Consider the following 20,587-nt stretch of genomic DNA (forward strand, 5'->3'; position numbering starts at 1 on the left):
ATTTCCCTCTAAATATAAGCTACCGCCTGTTAAGTTGATGATTATTTGGGAAAAAAATCGATCGAACAATAAAATTCTGGTCATATCTACATAACTACCACCTCAGCAAAACCTTCGTCTGGTTGTAAAGCTCAAAGGCGCCTTCGATGTCACAGGTGTAAAATATGGAAATGTCTTAACAAGATCAAAATATGTAATATCAATAAACTGTGAAATTTATGGTCAATTCCATCGCGTATTTAGCAGTACATGTTACATAATTCATGGATTGGGACATATTTCGCCATACCCTCTCCTAATGCGGGCAACTTAACAAACATTGAGAAGTGTTTTTCCTCTCGGTTATGTTATAAACAGTTAATCATATTGTTCCGTGATCGATTATTTTCCTTAAAAGACTGCCTTATCAGATCAAAATTTATAAAAACCCCAAAACAACTCGGCTGTGTTTTCCACCCCTGTTCATTTTCTATGGGAATTGTCGTTGTCTAGGTGTAAAATTCATCGACGCCCAGTCGTAAGCACTGGCGTCCGGTCAGTACGATTGAACCCGATGGGTAAGATACAGCTACTAAGTAGATAGAAGTTGTTACTCATTGTTGTACGCCTTGGTGAAAAGTGTAGAAACATAGAATATGTAGAAAGTATCGTGAATCCTAAGAGGTCATACTACCGTATATATGCAATTCTTCCCTTAGGATCCCACACCTGGGACCTCTACAAAGTATGATTCCCTCCAGAAACCTATGCATGGCTTTTCTAACTTTATACATTTGTTATTGCCAAAATAGAGACAAACGATTAGGCACAAATTTATTGGCGCCCTCTCCCATCACACAAATACATTACATGAAAACATTTAGGCAGGCATAAACATATAGAATATTTACCATAAACACAGGTTCACATCAAAATCTAATACTGTATTCGATGTTTTTGCACATGTCGGAAGAGAGTTTAGTTCTACAGAAAGATCTGAATTTCCAAGCAAGAAAATTTCAAAATCCAATATCAACCCAAAAACATTTAAACTTTGAAACATATTAAACCTTTCCAATTCATACAATTTGCATTCAGATAAAAAGTAAAGGCATTTTGCAAGGATGTCCACGGGTGCAAAACGGATCATCAATACAATTTACTCGACAAAGATCATGTTTGGAAGGCAACGATCGTAGATAAATCTAACAAGTTCCAGCTACGAATAGTGAAAGGTACAAACGAGAGATTTGTTAGAGAAAGCCAAAAAAGAGGAACTGGATATTCACTGCTACTTCTAAGAGCAAATCGATTATTTTCTGCAACAGTAGGTGAACGGCGATCATTTGAATAGTACGGAAATTGGCAATTGTAATTTGTTTGTCAGAACCAACATCCCAACTGTAAACGATCTTTTAGAGTGCAGCTCTTACGACTTTCTCAGCTAAAATTTCAAAGTTTCCGCTTAGTTCGCAACTGTAAAGCAACAATCAACAGACTATCGATCAATCTGTAACCGAATAACCGATTAAATTTTATCATCAATCGAAAATCGATAAATGATCACCAACGAATAATCTGTTTTGAACAATTGCTAAAAAGGTTATTATGATGTATCACAGTATCATACATTACAATCTAAAATTAGATTCCGATGACATTTATGATTATTTTTTATTTTCTATAGCTGTTGTCGTCCGAATGATGTTAATATTGTCAATATTTGTATGTTATAAACCATAGTTATAGTGGACATTTTGAGTATATGCTTGTTTATCTTTGAGGGAATTAAGATTATTCAAAATACGTTAATATTTACTACTTTTATAGAAAAGAATCAGATAGCGAGGAACAACAGTCAAAACGACTCATATTTCAGCTGGCGCACGCTCCTAATTGTGGCTGGTACACTACACAGGTAATATTCCTTCACGTGAAATTCATTTGAATTTCACATGAATTTCATGTAAAAAAAATTCACCTGAATTCCACGTGAAAAAAATTCACATGAATTTCACGTCAAACAAGAAATATCTTTAAAATAGATAAACGGCATAGTTTTAATGCTGGTAGTTATAATGTAAAACTGCTGGTGAAATAAATCAACGAACTAATGCGTTTCAGCACGGATAACAAACTTATATCAGTTTGAATCATATTTGATAATAAGACTGTATTTGGATCAGGAATATAATTTTATCAACGTGTCATTTGAAAGGATACATCCACTTACCCAGCTTACAATCAATCATAACTTTGTTTCGTTTTTAACTGGATATCTGAATTTTGCATCTACCGCTACATTGACCAATCACATACTTCAGCTTGACCAGTAACGCCACCTGTCGCGTCATATCCGGGGCCAAAAGAAAATTATACGTGAAATTATTGCCTGTGTAAGGGATAGATAGTAAGGCCATGTATACATGTGTACATGTGCCTAGTATGAGGTATAGCTTACATGGAGCTGGCTGCGGTGTACATGTGATTTGTTACTAAAAATAGACAACTTCATAATACCTATTATCGGGCATCACAACATACAGCCATGCATGCACAGTTAGGCTAAAAATCTGTTTACAAGGTGCAAAGCAGAACATTTTTCGACCGCTGGCTATAGTTCTCGGGACTATAATTAGTCCAAGAGAACTAAAAATTAGATCTTGTGTACGAAGGAAGGCCTGTTATGATACGGGTTACTTCCTTTTGAGCTTTTTCTTACAATTCAGTTTCTAAGTAATGTCAGTCGGCACAGGCCCCGGTCTCTATCGTATCGCTTTTTAAATACTTGATACATATGTCTGTTTACCTTATAATTCATAACCAGTTGGGTAAACAGACATATGTATCAAGTATTTACAAAACGATACGATAATGACGTGGCCCTGTGGTCGGGGTAGTCAAATTCCAGACCAGTTACATAGTATGTAATTATTCTAAGCCACTGGCAATAATGTTTGTTTACTGTGAAAGTGGATATTTACTCTAGCAGAAGAACGCTAAATAATGTAGGGCCGGTCATTTTCGCGTGTCAAACAATATCTTAATTTATTAAATTAATTCCACGTGGTTATTAATTCAATTAATGATTGTTAAAGCAAATAACTATACTTATAGGCTCCGCATCGCATCAAGACTAACTAAACATACAAGTATATTAAAAAGAAAGCTACGTACTATACTTTTTATCATAGGAATCAAATGTTTTGTTTTTGGTGTCTCTATCCTTTTAAGCAGACACGTGTTCCGAATGGTTTACTAGCATTCGCCTAAGCATTCACATTCAAACAACAGTATGCTTATATTCTGTATGACCATGCTATTTTTGATATACCATACAATAATACAAATCATATGTACCATCTAAATAATAATAACAATACTTGTTTAGAGGCGGCCGATTCGGCTCATGACGAATATAATGACAGTCTTGTTTACACGTGTCACATTACTTCACGCATTATTTAGTGGCGACTACGTTAATGATTCCCAAAACAGCGAAAATAACATCCACGCAAAATTAATCGACTATACGGTACGTACAGATAATTGCATCCCTAGCCTATCGTTTTTCAGTGTATGTCGTATTTAGGAAACGTGGGCAAAAGACAAGGAGGTTGTCGATCGCGGGAATAAAACCAATGTGCATAGTTTACCTATCGAAATAGGAAAAGTACAACCTCATGATTTAACCAAGATGGCACTTACACTGATCAAATAGTTTAAGCATAATATATGATACAGTGGTATTTACAAGTGACATACATTTATAGGCAGGTGTAGCAATAAAACTCCTTGGTACACTATATATTTATAACAAGGAAGCTTACATATTCATTGTCTGGATACCTCGGTATCACATCATGTAATATAACCGTCTACTCTTTGTATATTAGCGGTTATAGTGGTTGTTGTGTCAGGTAAGTTTAATCTAGGTTTACGACATGCAATTTCAATGTAACGTATGTCATTAGGTGGTATAACATCGTGAATCAATTACAAAAACACCTGATATAAGTATCCGATCTATTTATAGTAATCAAAATACGTACAGATTACCATACCATCCTCGGGGTCTTTAATGAAAACTGCTGGTCTTCAGTTTGTCAACTGTACAGACTGTTATTGGCTGAGTGTTTGTTTCGATCATAGGTCTAAAAAAAAACTCAATAAATTTGAATTCTCTATAAGCTCCAGTCCGGGCCCGGACCACCTTCGTAATAAACGACCATTAACTCGTACTTGGCGAGTAGCTATATTTGAACAAATTTGTTTTCAGTATTTCACCTTCGCCCCTGTTGATATTAAAGTATGTTATTAATACACCTCTGCTGTTATATCTTTATTTTTGCTTAGACGACCTATTCTTATTTCCCCGCATTGCATACGCTCTCTTTCTAACATGTCTGACGATTCATAGAAGGAAGAAACAGTAGTATGGTGCAGTTTTATAATCATTACTAGTGTATCTAGAGGGATATGAGTTGGTCTGTCTTATTAAATTTATAAGATAAGTTAAATAATTGGATATTCCACGTCATTTTAGACGAGCGTCATATATGATAATTAAACGAGTTTGATCAATTAGGGATAACCAGTCGATATCATATGGTTATTTTTATGTCATGAATTATTTATGAAGTCACAATAGTGTTATTACAAGTGTGTTATGATATGACATGGTAGTATTTCACGATGGAACAGACAAGTTATATTATTAATACTGTTACACAGCACATTAACTTTAGAATTTTGTATTTCAAACATAATTTATCTCGGTAAACGACGAACGAGATTTTACATCATTTTAACGCAATTTACTAGGTCCTTTAATTGTTTTAGCTTGAGGGTATTAATTAAATTTAGTTTTAAGATTTGTATCGATTCAATATTATTTAACCTAAAACTGTATTTTCATATATTAAGCATGAAACGGCTACCAGTTGTAATGTAAATATGCATTTTATATGAATACAATGTGGTTGATAGAATGTCGTGCGATATCAGAGTAACATGAATTACAGAAAAGCAAATTTCCGATAAAATTAATGACTTTTATCTTTTCATCATGGACAACATTCATATATCATACAAATTACACTTTATGTTCTTTTTCTTTTTGTTGTTCTGTGTGTGTGTTTTTTCTTTTCTTTTGTTGGTTTTATTTATAACAATAAAGAGTTTTACTTTCCTATATGTAGATTTTAGCTAACGTTTCAAATGCTTATCAGTCGTGGTAGGCAAGAATTCCCGGAAATACGAACAATTAGAACTTTGGAGTTATTACAATGAATGTATATTTTAATTCCACAAGCTTTTATACAATCGAGGTGAGGCGTTTAAAGTTATTTTAAAACGGTTAATATGTAATTACGATCGTTTCTTTAAAGCGACTTAGACGGCAGTTATCTTTGTTTACATGGTAAACACCACTATCTATATTCCTACCTCCTCGCATACTACAATTTAGTGGCATATGGACAAATGTAACAACAGAAAGTTAATGCATTGATGATAAAAAAACATGAAAAAATCATTCATGCATTAATTGATTAAAACAACATGAATCGCCAAATCTGTCTGTGGAATAATTACTTGAATTTTATATAGAGATGGACCGTTTGTGGATTGGTTATTACATTATTTTACTTAAGCATGTTCTTACTTCTAAACGCATAAAGTTATACTTTTGGCAGTCATAGGTCCTCTTAAACTTAATTTATCAATACAATAGTGTATGCGCCAATTTAAAATATCGTCACTGTTATGAAGAAAGGTGAGGTAGAATTAAAGCAGGCGATAGAAGAGTTATGAAATGTAGTTCACATGATCAACTGTCGAAATAGACTTTGAACTAGTAAATAGATCTATGTTTTACAGACGTCATTTTTGCAAGCATTACAGGTATGAAGTATCTAAAGAGAATGCAAAGTAATTTATTATGAAAAGGTGTGTAAATATGTTAGTAGTCTCAACCTGACAAATATATCCAAACACAACAGGCACTTTTTTTTTTATAAAAGGGGAAACTACAGATACATGAAATACGCTCTCACTCCAATTTTTAAACAAATACGATTATGCTATTTTTGAATACATTTTAACATTTTATAATTTTTTTCAGACTGACACACTAATGCCTGGGTATACATAGTTCTTCTTAATCGATAGTAGTCACACTTGGAAAATAACAAACATCATCGCTCACATACCAAATCTAGGTATGCACCAGGACATGGTTTTCTTAGGACATTTCTACATTGAAATTTCTGCCAATAATGTACACACTACATATTTATTTCATTTTAGTTCTCTGGGATTATTTATAGCCCCCCCCCCCCCCCCCCCCAACAGACTATAGTAATTGGTCGATAAAATGTGCTGCTTTTTTAGGCTTACTGTGCTTGCAATGTGCTGCTTTTTTAGGCTTACTGTGCTTGCATGGCTGTATGTTGTGATGCCAGGTAATAGGTATAGTGTTGTTGTTGTTGTGTTTGTAACAATAATAATTATTCTATATCAATTGGATTTTTTTAATTAAGTTTTAATGTCTATTTTTAGTAACAACGATAAAGCACATGTATACATGTGACCAGTGTATGTACATACATATATACACAGCAACTAACAACATGTGAGCTATACCTCCTACTAGGCGACACCGTTGGGTTAAACGTTGAACACATGTATACAAGGCCTTACTATTTCTCCCTAATCAACCACAAATGATTTATTATAATTAAGAGCGTACGAAGTGCAAAAGCTCAAATATGGATCGTTTGAACTATTATTCCTCGTTCTCTGTTAAGGTCTGTGACTAAATATGAACACATTTTGAATAATTCTAATTCTCTCAAACGTAATCAGCTACTCAAAATGCCCATTATAACCAGTTTATAACGTACAGATAATGTAAATATTAACATCATTTGGACGGCGACAGCTATAAAAATAAAAGTAATCATAAATTGTACGAGGTCATTAGAATCTTGTTTGTCATCGGAATGTTAAACTATAGCATGGACATTATTCACAAGAAAGAAATTTTGATTGTAATACTATACTACTGAGATACGTTATAATGACCTTTTTAGTAATTGTTCAAAACAGATCACCTTCAGTTAACAATTTTTTTTATTTATAATGAAGTTTTATCGGTTATACTGTTACTGATTTATTGACAGTCGGTTGATTGTTGATTTACGGTTGCTTTTTACGCGGAAAATTTTGATTTTTAGCCGAGATCTTTTACTGTTAAGATGTTAGTTGTTCTAACTTTGGCAGATATAACAGCGAGGTGAAAATGTCCCTGTCGGACAATGATACGGTAGATGTGTATGATGGGATAGTAAATTTCTCCCCTTTTCATGGTGAAAACACAATTTCACTAAACAATATTTCATCAATAAATGTTCCAGAGCAACAGTCAACAAAGATAAATTGCAAAATAGTGGCAGTTTCTCTGAAGAACAATGCCATGTTCAACGATATGTTTGACAGTTCAAATGTTGAAAAAGAATATCAATTTAACGTAGATGTCATCAAAAAGTATTTGAATATCACTGACATATCAATATTTTAACAATACGCTTGTATGTTTATGTAAGAATGTTACGTAAAGTTGTTTAACGGCTTGTCGACATCTATGGCTATTTTAAGCCACATATGCCCTAAATGAATTCATAATAAATGTTGGATTAAAATCAAATTGTTATAAGTAGCCTCTTCATTGGTCTACTATAAAGCAGCAGCGTTCTGACAAACAAATTATAATAACTTAATGCAAGAAAATTGACAACAATAAATTGAACAATAATACCATGCCCAGAAAATTACATTGCTTTGGTCACTTATTAAAGCATACCTTAAATCATATTATATTATGATATATTACATCAATAATTTAATATCTCAAAGAAGTGTATATACATTATTTTTATTATATTTTTGTAATTTTCATTTCCAAATGTCTAGGTTAGAATAGATGGCATTTTTTTTAAATTGATTTATGTGATGACAAAAGGTCGGCGTAACAATCCTCTTGTAATTACACCTAAACTGGGTCAACTTTTTCTTTACGTTATCTTGTATTATATAATGTAATGGTAAAATATCAATATGTCACTATGTTTCAATAAAAGAGAGACAAACTAAATCATCACGTTTATTACCTTTTTTCATTTTTTTCAGGTCAGACCATCATACCTGTGTTTGTCCAGAGTAACGCCCCCGTCACACTGACCTGTCCGGCTGATGACCAGGCCGCCATACTTACCTGGACCGGACCTGGGGGTAACCTGTACGTTACCGGTACCACAGTGGAGGCTGGTCTGAATGACGTTATTAAATCCCGGATATCTGTCGGTCACTCTGGAGGGAGTTACACACTGACGTTTACAGAGTTCCAGGCGAAGGACACGGGGATATATACATGTACAGTGGATGGGACAGTAGGCCTACGGATGGTCATTATACAAGGTATATATGTATACATAGTTCTCTAACTATCGAGCTCAGTGTAAAATAGTAAAAAAGAACATGTTTTGAATATGCATATAATTAATATTGAAATATCGCATAGCAAAAAAAAATCTAGCAAACAATCATTTTGCCTTTATTATTATTATTATGAAGTGAAACATTCGATTTATAGACGTACGTCTCACAAAGCTGTCAATATATTCACAGGAAAATAAAACCCTGCAATGTACACATTTGGCCATGTGCACACTTGCCTTGTGTAACTGGACATGGAAATATGTAACTGCATTTTCTTTAACAAAGTATCTGTCAAAAAAAATCTAGCTTCAATGAAAAAAGAGTCATTTCCCCCAATATACGAGTGGTGAATAAAAATATCCCCAATTAAGTAGATTAATATTTCGTATCCACTTCCATTTATCTGAGAAAGTTAGACAAATATATATCGCTCAATGTCTTCTCCTTTGCTTCAAATTAACTTGGAACTTCCAAGAACGGAATACGCAACACTTAAGAACATCATACCAATGATTCTGCAACTGTACTAGAGGATAGCTGTTTGAACCAAATTTGTTTCAATAGTTGTTCCACATTGTTATATCTGTACTTGTTTAAACAAGACATGGCTAAGATAATACCTTCATTAATTATTATACCTTTTCTTATTTCATATTATATAAAAAGTAGAAAATAGAAATGCTTTTTGATCCACATCCTCCAAACTGCCATTAACCAGGTTAATAGTCATAAGTGTTATCTACCAGGAATGAGCGCATTCATATTTTCCAGTTTATTCTGATTGAACAAGGCATTTGTCATATCCCTTCGGATCTCCTCTATCGCCATCCTTGTATTACAATAAAGTCCAATAGCGTTTTTGAGAACCTAAATGTTTTCGATACCATCTGCAATCGTTCAATAGTGAATGTTACAGGAACATTTCGAAAAATGGTTTCATCTATCAATTTCGATTATCTGGATGATGTGCAACAGAGGATTTTTTTCTGAAGAAGACAGCTCTTATACACAACCGGAAATAAAAACGGCAGTTATCATGTTGAAAGACTGTCGTCGGAAAAAAAACCATTAGGAACAACGGAGGATATGAGCAGTGCTTTGAGAGAATATTGAAATAATTTCAATGCTGGTATAATGAAACAGTTAGTGTATGGATATTTCTGGAAATAACACTTTCATTGTCCCCTTGACATTCACTATTCTCTCGGCTTCGCCTCTGGAAATGGTTAATGTCTCGGAAAACAATAAAAGTGTTATTTTCCTAACACCCATACAATAATGGTATAATATAATATACCATAGTATACAATAATGCCAACATGAACGTTGACACAATTATTTCTCCGCAATAATCCATCAAGATTTTTACGTGCCCAGATCTGTCATAAGTATATAATTTAAACAGACATCTTGACTTTTCTCGCACCCACAGTCATCTGATACCAACATTGACCTAGATTTTGAGATGAGAACATAATTTTGAGTAAGTGAGTGAAGCTTTAGTGTAATTCGAGCAATAACTGGAGTCGTAAAATTACCAAAGTGATACGTCAACCCCCGAAATATACACAAGACAGAATTGGACTAAGTACAGTAAAATTGACTGTCACTTCAGTTGTTTAAGAACTCAGGTATGACGATAATATCCCTAATGTAAGACACACAAGGTGGGCTGTAACACTACAGTATACTAATATTGGTGGTATAACACAATGCACTGTTTTATAATCCAGGTGTGACGTCAGTCTCCCCAGTGTACACCAGACAGGGTGGGACTGTAACATTACAGTGTACTGATACTGGTGATACACCACAATGGACTGTAACCTCTATTGTTTGATAATTCAGGTGTGACGTCAGTCTCCCCAGTGTACACCAGACAGGGTGGGACTGTAGCATTACAGTGTACTGATACTGGTGATACACCACAATGGACTGTTACCTCTTTTGTTTGATAATTCAGGTGTGACTTCAGCCTCCCCAGTGTACACCGGACAGGGTGGGACTGTAACACTACAGTGTACTGATACTGGTGGTACAGCACAATGGGTTGTAACATCACCTGTTGTATTCATTTACACTATCGGGACAAGCATCAACCCGGCCATACCCGTCTCTACGACGACCAGACTGAGTGTGACCAGACGGAACGGGAACTACAACCTACATATCAGTGATGTACAGCTGTCAGATGTCAGGGAGTACAGATGTACCATCGGAGTTACAAACACGTACTACTATCTAATACTGTACAGTAAGTTATGTCAGATTGGTAATAGACACATTCTATCATCTACTACTGTACAGTAAGTTATGTCATAATGGTAATACAGAAACATTATATCATCTACTACTGTACAGTAATTTATGTCAGATTGGTAATACAGACACATTCTATCATCTACTACTGTACAGTAAGTTATGTCATAATGGTAATACAGACACATTATATCATCTACTGTACAATAAGTTATATCAGATTAGTAATACAGACACATTCTGTCATCTACTACTGTATGATAAAATTATATAATATTGGTAAGCTAATGAGAGATATGATGGCACTATGGAGGATTTTCTCTCCCAGAATGCCTCATTTCAAGATGGCTGCCCTCATTTCCCCCTCTTTTTTTTGAATTCATGGTTACTGACTGTGTACATCCCATGTTTAAATATGGGTAACCCCCTCTTATCATAGTATATTTATTGTAAATGTATGAGTATATTATAGAATGAAGCTGTTTTTATCATGATTTACGGAGATTGATTTGTGGATGCTCAAGTTATCATTGACTCAGTGTTACGGAAGTCATTTGTTTTGGAGATTACAGTAGATTTAGATAGTTTTTATTGTAAAATGAAATCATCTGAGTTCAAAATCATCATTCTGAATTGATGTCTTCATATCAGTAGTAAAATAAAGGTTTTGTTTTGTTGCTAGAACTAAAAAATACTGCCATGGTAAACTGGTTTCACTTTCTATTCCCGGAACGTTCTAGACTGTGACGTCACAGCCATAACTGTCAAGAGTTGTACGGAGGTCATTTTTTGGAGATTACAGTAGATTTAGATAGTTTGTATTGTAAAATGAAATCATCTGAGTTCAACATAATCATTTTGAGTTGATGTCTTCATAACAGTAGTAAAATAAAGGTTTTGCTTTGTTGCTAGAACTAAAAACACTGTCTTTGTAAAACACTTTCACTTTCTATTCTCACAACTTTCTAGAGAGTGTGACGTCACATCCGTTACTGTCTGAAGTTGTACGGAGGTCATTTTCCATAACTTACAATAGATTTAGATGGTTTTTATTGTAAAATGGAATCATGTCAGTTCAAAATAATCATTTTGAATTGATATCTTCACAATTTTAATAATTTTAAAAGGTTAAATAGTGTCTTTTCATGCATAATATGGATTTCATCATTGTGTGATATAGTATTGCATCATCATTGTGCAATATATATGACGTCACTTCCGGCAACATGTATATGACGTCAATGTTATGAAATATGATATTGCACCACTTCCGGCAGTATTGCATCATCATTGTGCAATATATATGACGTCATTTCCGGCAGCAAACGACTATATATGCTGCTAGTAGAGTGACCAGAACAAATTAACGAATCCGCCCTTCCTTTTTTGTGTCTCTTGATTTTTGACTGAATATTCCTTCCTGACCAACCATTACACATATATCTTTAATTTCAGACGGACCGTCCACCGTAAGTCTGACACCACCAACTGTGACCTAAACTCCTACAGAGGGACAGACTATCCCCACCATCACGTGTTCTGCTGCCTGTAACCCGACGTGTACCTACAGCTGGACAAAGGATGGACAGTCCTATACAACAGGGTCAGGTCTCCAACTCACCAACATACAGCGTAGTCAGGGGGGGCGTGTACAGTTGTACGGCCAGTAATGTGTACGGGAGTGACGTCAGCGTAGCCATCAATGTGACCATCAATTGTACGTAATTACTAGCTTATGTCTAATATTTCTTAGTATTTTTACTCAGCAATCAAGCAAACGTGTTGTTATTCAAAAGTAAACTCGACCCTCTAATTTCTTATTCAACACCGTCACAAATTCAGTTTTGCTAATTGAAATATTTAAAATGATACTTCAGACGGCCCCGGTACCTCCACAGCTCTGTCCCCGCCAGACACTACCTACGTCAGGACAGAAGGTGACACGTTACCGGACATCACCTGTACAGCGGACTGTAGACCTGGCTGTACCTTTGTCTGGACACGACCGGACAACACCAGCTTTATTGTCTCACCTGTGTTATCACTGGGACAACTGGACAGATCAGAACACGGGACGTACAAGTGTACTGCTAGGAATGTTGTCGGGGAGTCGACTACCAGTACAAGTGTTATTATGCAATGTAGGTAACTGGGAATGTTGCATTTTGTTTGTATGTTATCGTGTATTTACAGGTACTTTGATGTCATTGTATTATCAGTCTTCGTCAAATACTCGGTCAAATTACTCAATACATACTCAGATTATGTGGTCTGTCTTTTGTAAAATATCACAGGAATCATTTCACTGACATAATTTTTGTTTGTAAAATAATAATAACAAAAAAATATTAACAAAGCAAGCCTTACTGTAATAAACGTATCCTAATCTGTAATCTATTTTCACTAACATTATTAACCCTAGTCGTGCTGACGACGCCTTTTGGCGGTTTACTGGTGTCCTGCTAACGACGCCTTTTGGCGTTCTGGATATGAGGACGGTATTCCCTGGTTAATAAATCAAATTTCATGATATATTGAGATCTATATTTTAAAAGGATGTGATACCTAGATAGTCCCGTATATTTTCTTTCCGGTCACACTGGAAAAACAAGTTGTAGTGACTGGCATAATCTATAGGGGCCGGAAAATCCCTGCAAATCGGAAGATTTTCCGGAAATCGCGACATTTTACAGATCGTTACGTCACCGGAAACATGTGTAACGTTTTCAGTGCAGCGTGCGCAGAAAACCAATGACAGGTGCACGGAGTAGTTCCGTGTTACTGGTTGAATTTTCCATTAATTAACAGATGTCAGGCCGCGAGACTAAATCGATTCAAATCTAAAGGTAATTATTAATCGTTCTGATGCGTGTAAATTATTATATAATCCAAATTTAGTGAGATATTCAAGAAAACGAGGATCGAGTTTTAGGCGCAAGATCGACGGTTACGTCACCACTTTATGTGTACGATAGATTACTTGCCGGTAGATTAGTCCTATTTTGGAAGAAAAACTTTTGGTCCTTGTTAATAAATGATCAAAACATCTACATACGATATTTTTATTTATTTATTTATTGGTTAATGATGTTGGGAAATAACGTAGCTGGATTTATATAACAGAATGATACTATACAAGTGTGTCTGCCTTCGTCGGTAATGTAAACAAAATTTCCGAGGAAGAAACGGGATTTCACGACAATAATTGGGTCGAAGGCAGCAAGGAACCATCTACTTTCACTTTTACCGGTAATGCCGGTATCAACACGGAAGTCTTGCCAGTACCTGAAGAAGGTAGCTTATCATATTTGGATTACTTTGAGTGTATTTTTACTGACAACATACTTGAAATGATTGTAGAGGAAACCAATAGATATGCTGCCACGTACATTCAAACACACACAGATCTTCCAAGTCACTCTCGGTATCGGAAATGGACAGACACAACAGTTGGAGAAATGAAAGCTTTCATCGGAATGACGATTGCTATGGGCCTTGTTCAGCAGATGGATATACAGGACTATTGGTCCAATGATGTTGTGATAAACACACCATTTTTCAGGTCAGTGATGTCAAGAGATAGATTCCTATCACTCCTAAGTGTACTTCACCTGGCAGATAATACTGCGTCAGTTCCTAGAGGGCAACCAGGCTACTCTCCTTTGCAAAAACTTGGAGACCCGTACAAAGAGATCCTTTCTAACTTTCAGAGGTGTTACAATCCAAGCAAGAACATTGCGATTGATGAAGGGATGATACCCTGGAGAGGGAACCTGCATTTTAGAGTTTATAGCCCTGACAAGCCCATTAAATATGGACTGAAAGTTTACATGTTGTGTGACTCTGACAATGGCTATTGTAGCCGCATGGAATTATACACTGGTCATGGAGGACAGAATATGGCACCAAGTCAGTTTGGAGCAACATATGATCTAATCATGCGTCTTGCTGATCCTTTTCTTAACAAAGGCTACCATTTATACATGGATAACTACTTCAGTAGTCCACACTTATTCTATTCCTTGTATCTCAACGGAACCTTGGCATGTGGTACTTTGCGAAAAAACAGACGTGGTGTTCCTCAGGCTCTAAAGAACCGGAACCTGATTAGAGGCGAGATGTTCACAATGAACAATGACATGCTTGTTGCAGTCAAGTACGCAGACAAAAAGGATGTACATCTTCTTACAACAATACACAAAGGTACGATACATTCATTGAACACTATAACTTACTCGGATGAGTTGACATCACATTCATATATTCTTCAAACATTAATTCATTATATTTGAAAAAAAGTATTTATAAATAAGATGTACTGAATATTATTCAATTAACTGTCCAAAGTAACTGTTTTAATGCCACATTTATTATAATGATTTTATATCCTTATTTTTGCGTTTCCAATTCCATTCCTATTGTGGTACATGTTGATTTGATACTTTAATACACTGTTATTGACTATATAAAATTAATTCTTCCAAGCTACCGGTGTACTTTGTTACACTTACCACATCTTGTGACATGTCAGTTAGTTCCAGTAAATATCTATTTAGGTGTCATGGTAGACTCTGGTAAAAGAGACCAGGAAGGAATTGAAATAAGGAAACCTGACTGCATACTTAGTTATAACAAATATATGGGTGCTGTTGATCGATGCGACCAGATGGTAGCATATGGAAGTTTTGAACGACGCACTTTGAAGTGGTGGAAAAAGGTATTTTTTCATGTAATTGGCCTTGCTGTTCTAAATTCGTACATCATTTACAAAACAAGATGTCAGCAACCTGTCCTGCAGAGAGTGTTTCGAAGAGAGTTGGTGAATCAGCTGGTGACTGCTTCAGAAATTTCTGGTGCTTCACCTAGGGGTAGGAAGAGAACATCCGCAGAAGTTCTGCAAAGACTGACTGCAAGACACTTCATCTGCCACTTGCCATCATCAGGAAAGAGAGATCATGCTAAGCGCCGATGTGTTGTATGTGGACCTGCTGAAGCAGAGTTATTCAGAAGTTCTCATCCTGATGAACCAGTGCCGAAACGAACTGGGCGAGAAACTTCATTTCAGTGCAAACAATGCCAAGTGGCACTGTGCATTGAGCCATGCTTTGAACTTTTCCACACAAAGTCTGAATATGTGCTGGCATACAAACGCCAAAAGTCTGCACTGGAGGAATAGACTTTTAAACTTCACCAAAACTGTACATAGTTTAATTGTTAATGTTGACATTTTTTCACAAGTTCGAATGTATGGCATATTGGAATGAATCTCGCATAGTTTTTCAGGTAAGTGAGTTTACAGAGTTTCCAGTTTAAAACTTCAGCTGTACACAGTACAGCAAAGTACAATCAGTACTATTATTATGTCCTTATGAACGTAAAACATTTTTGAAGGTCTGCATCATGTGTGACAATGACCTTTACTGCAGGTTTGTACTACAAAATGTCTCTAATGCAGTTTTATCCATATCAGCCTTCTGAAACATTACCAAACCACAGATCAGTATTTTATAAAGGGACATAATCACGCATTTTCCTTAACTTAAATTATCCCAATATTACTAAGTACTCCTAATGGAATACTACTTGAATGCATAAGGGAAGTAATAAGCTCTGTTATGATTACAGACTTTAGGCTTCGGAAAATGTTGAATCTTTTTTTATAGATGCTTTATGTTGGTGCGAGTCATAATACAAGGGAGATAACTGATTGTCTCTGAATGTATTGTAAGGATTTTGGTAAGTTTTGAAATCCGAAGGTTTATTGCAGATTTATTGTTCTTTCAGTTGCCATCATTGAAGCCTTCATGATAGTTTATAAAAATTTTGTCCAAGTTTGTTGTACCAGTATATTGTAATAGATGGCATAAAATGGACATCAACACAAATTCTTCTCAAGTCCTGAAGATTTTCCATCTCCATTCACACCTGAGCCGAATTCACATCATTTCCCATATCGATCTCAAAATCAATAATTATTTATTGGAATTGTACTGTTTACAACATATATATATATATAACAATATAAAAAGAAGAGATGTTCTGGGAAAAAAACTTATAAAACCAGCTGGTACATAATGTACACCAATCCTCTTCATGGCCAAGTACATGTATACAAATGAAAATGCTCCTTGTGGTAATGAGCCCTCATTTTGAAGAAAACCATAACATATTACTAAAGTAAATGATCAAAATCATGTAGTAAAACTTGTTTTAAACATTTTAAAGCATTTTTAATTTTTTTGAATTTTTGATTTTTTTTCCAAACAATTCAGCATTCAGACATAGCCAAAATAAAACAATTCAGCACTACTAGGGTTAACACCAAAACGCTGACTTAAAATTGACAGCTTAAAATGCATTAATTCGAAGTTGACCACGAGGTCAATTTACACTAAATTTGACGGATACAAATATGATCAGTGTTTTTCGCGGAAAGATGAGTGGACATTTTCACCTGACATATGGTTGTCCATAAATAAAGAATTAACTGCTAAAATCTTCAATTAACAAATACATCCGGTACAGTGGTTAGTTATTGCTGAATAAAGAATACCGAAGTTATCCGGAAATTATTACTTCTCTTTCATGTTAACTCACATGTCCATGTGTAATCACGAGAATGCTACAAAGGAAGTCTGTGTCGACACGTGTACTCTAAATATAGTGTTTACTTTTCTGCGTTAATAATGTGAAATGCTTTGACGGAAAATCGGATAAGCAAATAATAGAGAGGGAGGTTTGCCAACAACAAAATTCTGATTATGTCTGTTGGACTACTTAAATAGACGGATGTGGTCACAGTAGAGTGACCAGAACAAATTAAACGGTCAAACACGGAAAATACGGTATATCATTTATTTTTTTTGAGAATCCGCCTTTCCTTTTTTTGTGTCTCTTGATTTTTGACTGAATATTCCTTCCTGACCAACCATTACAAATACAAATGTATATCTTTAATTTCAGACGGACCGTCCACCGTAAGTCTGACACCACCAACTGTGACCTACACTCCTACAGAGGGACAGACTATCCCCACCATCACGTGTTCTACTGACTGTAACCCGGTCTGTACCTTCATCTGGACAAAGGATGGACAGTCCTATACAACAGGGTCAGGTCTCCAACTCACCAACATACAGCTTAGTCAGGGGGGGGGGGCGTGTACAGTTGTACGGCCATTAATGTGTACGGGAGTGACGTCAGCGTAGCCATCAATGTGACCATCAATTGTACGTAATTACTAGCTTATGTCTAATATTTCTTAGTATTTGTACTCAGCAATCAAGCAAACGTGTTGTTATTCAAAAGTAAACTCGACCCTCTAATTTCTTATTCAACACCGTCACAAATTCAGTTTTGCTAATTGAAATATTTAAAATGATACTTCAGACGGCCCCAGTACCTCCACAGCTTCTGTCCCCGCCAGACACTACCTACATCAGGACAGAGGGTGACACGTTACCGGACATCACCTGTACAGCGGACTGTAGACCTGGCTGTACCTTTGTCTGGACACGACCGGACAACACCAGCTTTACTGTCTCACCTGTGTTATCACTGGGACAACTGGACAGATCAGAAGTCGGGGCGTACAGGTGTACTGCTATGAATATTGTCGGGGAGTCGACTACCAGTACAAGTGTTATTATGCAATGTAGGTAACTGGGAATGTTGCATTTTGTTTGTATGTTATCGTGTATTTACAGGTACTTTGATGTCATTGTATTATCAGTCTTCGTCAAATACTCGGTCAAATTACTCAATACATACTCAGATTATGTGGTCCGTCTTTTGTAAAATATCACAGGAATCATTTCACTGACATAATTTTTGTTTGTAAAATAATAATAACAAAAAAATATTAATAAAGCAAGCCTTACTGTAATAAACGTGTCCTAATCTGTAATCTATTTTCACTAACATTATTAACACCAAAATGCTGAATTAAAATGGACAGCTTAAAATGCATTAATTCGAAGTTGACCACGAGGTCAATTTACACTAAATTTGACGGATACAAATATGATCAGTGTTTTTCGCGGAAAGATGAGTGGACATTTTCACCTGACATATGGTTGTCCATAAATAAAGAATTAACTGCTAAAATCTTCAATTAACAAATACATCCGGTACAGTGGTTAGTTATTGCTGAATAAAGAATACGAGGTTATCCGGAAATTATTACTTCTCTTTCATGTTAACTCACATGTCCATGTGTAATCACGAGAATGCTACAAAGGAAGTCCGTGTCGACACATGTACTCTAAATATAGTGTTTACTTTTCTGCGTTAATAATGTGAAATGCTTTGACGGAAAATCGGATAAGCAAATAATAGAGAGGGAGGTTTGTCAACAACAAAATTCTGATTATGTCTGTTGGACTACTTAAATAGACGGATGTGGTCACAGTAGAGTGACCAGAACAAATTAAACGGTCAAACACGGAAAATACGGTATATCATTTAAGGTTTTTGAGAATACGCCTTTCCTTTTTTGTGTCCCTTGATTTTTGACTGAATATTCCTTCCTGACCAACCATTACACATATATCTTTAATTTCAGACGGACCGTCCACCGTAAGTCTGACACCACCAACTGTGACCTACACTCCTACAGAGGGACAGACTATCCCCACCATCACGTGTTCTGCTGCCTGTAACCCGACGTGTACCTACAGCTGGACAAAGGATGGACAGTCCTATACAACAGGGCCAGGTCTCCAACTCACCAGCATACAGCGTAGTCAGGGGGGCGTGTACAGGTGTACGGCCATTAATAAGCATGGGAGTGACGTCAGCGTCAACGTCAACGTAATTGTCAATTGTACGTAATTACTAGCTTATGACGAATATTTCCAGATATTTTTTTCAGAAATCAAGCAAGCTTGTTGTAATTCAAACGTATACTCAATCGAATTAGGGTGATTTCAAAATATGAAATTACAACATTAAACTCCAAAATTTATCATAAGGAATTGTTATAAAAGAACATAGTTTTTTTCTGAACAAATTTAGTTACTTCATCCGACAAAAACAAAATTGTTGGACACGTACTTCGTTTTTAAACGGGTGTACCAAAAAAAAGAGCGATCAGAGCAAACCTCGTTGACTTTCACTAGTGTTCTCAAACGTAGAGTAGTGCAGTTATTGTCGGAACTGTTTGCATGGTCATTGAACTGAAATCTGAGGTTAATAAATGCTCATGTTTTATTGTGAATGTTTTGATATTTAATTAGCCATTTGCTGTCTGCTGTCTTTGATTCATGGGGTATGGCATAACGTTGTCTGGTCCTGGTCTGGTAAAAAAGCTACTAAAATCTCCAAAAATGATTAAAATGGCCAATAGGTAAATCTAGGAACACTTGGGATGGAAATTCAGTATATTTTTATTTTATCTTTGTGAACCCCTCCTTTTCATTTTTTTCCCCGTTTATTGATGTCTTACCGACCATTCATTCCAGACGGACCTTCCAACGCGAGTCTTACTCCACCAACTGTATCCTACACTCTTACAGAGGGACATACTATCCCCACCATTACGTGTTCTGCTGACTGTAACCCGGTCTGTACCTACAGCTGGACAAAGGAGGGACAGTCCTATACAACAGGGTCAGGTCTCCAACTCACCAACATACAGCGTAGTCAGGGGGGCGTGTACAGGTGTACGGCCAGTAATGTGTACGGGAGTGACGTCAGCGTAGCCATCAATGTGACCATCAATTGTACGTAATTACTAGCTTATGTCTAATATTTCTTAGTATTTTTACTCAGCAATCAAGAAAACGTGTTGTTATTCAAAAGTAAACTCGACCCTCTAATTTCTTATTCAACACCGTCACAAATTCAGTTT

The 20,587-nt window shown here is 35.9% G+C and overlaps 1 protein-coding gene across 7 annotated transcripts in view; it reads left to right on the forward strand.

Annotated features, from left to right (window-relative positions):
• Positions 1-20,587, forward strand: part of LOC117316202 — a 37,626-nt gene that overhangs the window by 12,935 nt on the left and 4,104 nt on the right. For 4 of the 7 annotated variants that reach the window (XM_033870724.1, XM_033870726.1, XM_033870725.1 and 1 more), the window contains exons 2-7: positions 8,170-8,457; positions 10,442-10,732; positions 17,701-17,848; positions 18,127-18,391; positions 19,301-19,561; positions 20,199-20,459. In XM_033870724.1, the coding sequence (XP_033726615.1) occupies positions 8,170-8,457; positions 10,442-10,732; positions 17,701-17,848; positions 18,127-18,346 (947 nt within the window). In that variant the 3' untranslated portion in view covers positions 18,347-18,391; positions 19,301-19,561; positions 20,199-20,459. Of the gene's footprint in view, positions 1-8,169; positions 8,458-10,441; positions 10,733-12,192; positions 12,455-12,614; positions 12,883-17,700; positions 17,967-18,126; positions 18,392-19,300; positions 19,562-20,198; positions 20,460-20,587 lie in introns of those variants that run through there. The other 3 variants (XR_004529844.1, XR_004529843.1, XM_033870728.1) reach the window with 3 other exon arrangements.

This window comes from Pecten maximus, chromosome 18, assembly GCF_902652985.1.
Source record: "Pecten maximus chromosome 18, xPecMax1.1, whole genome shotgun sequence".
NCBI classification, from domain to species: domain Eukaryota; kingdom Metazoa; phylum Mollusca; class Bivalvia; order Pectinida; family Pectinidae; genus Pecten; species Pecten maximus.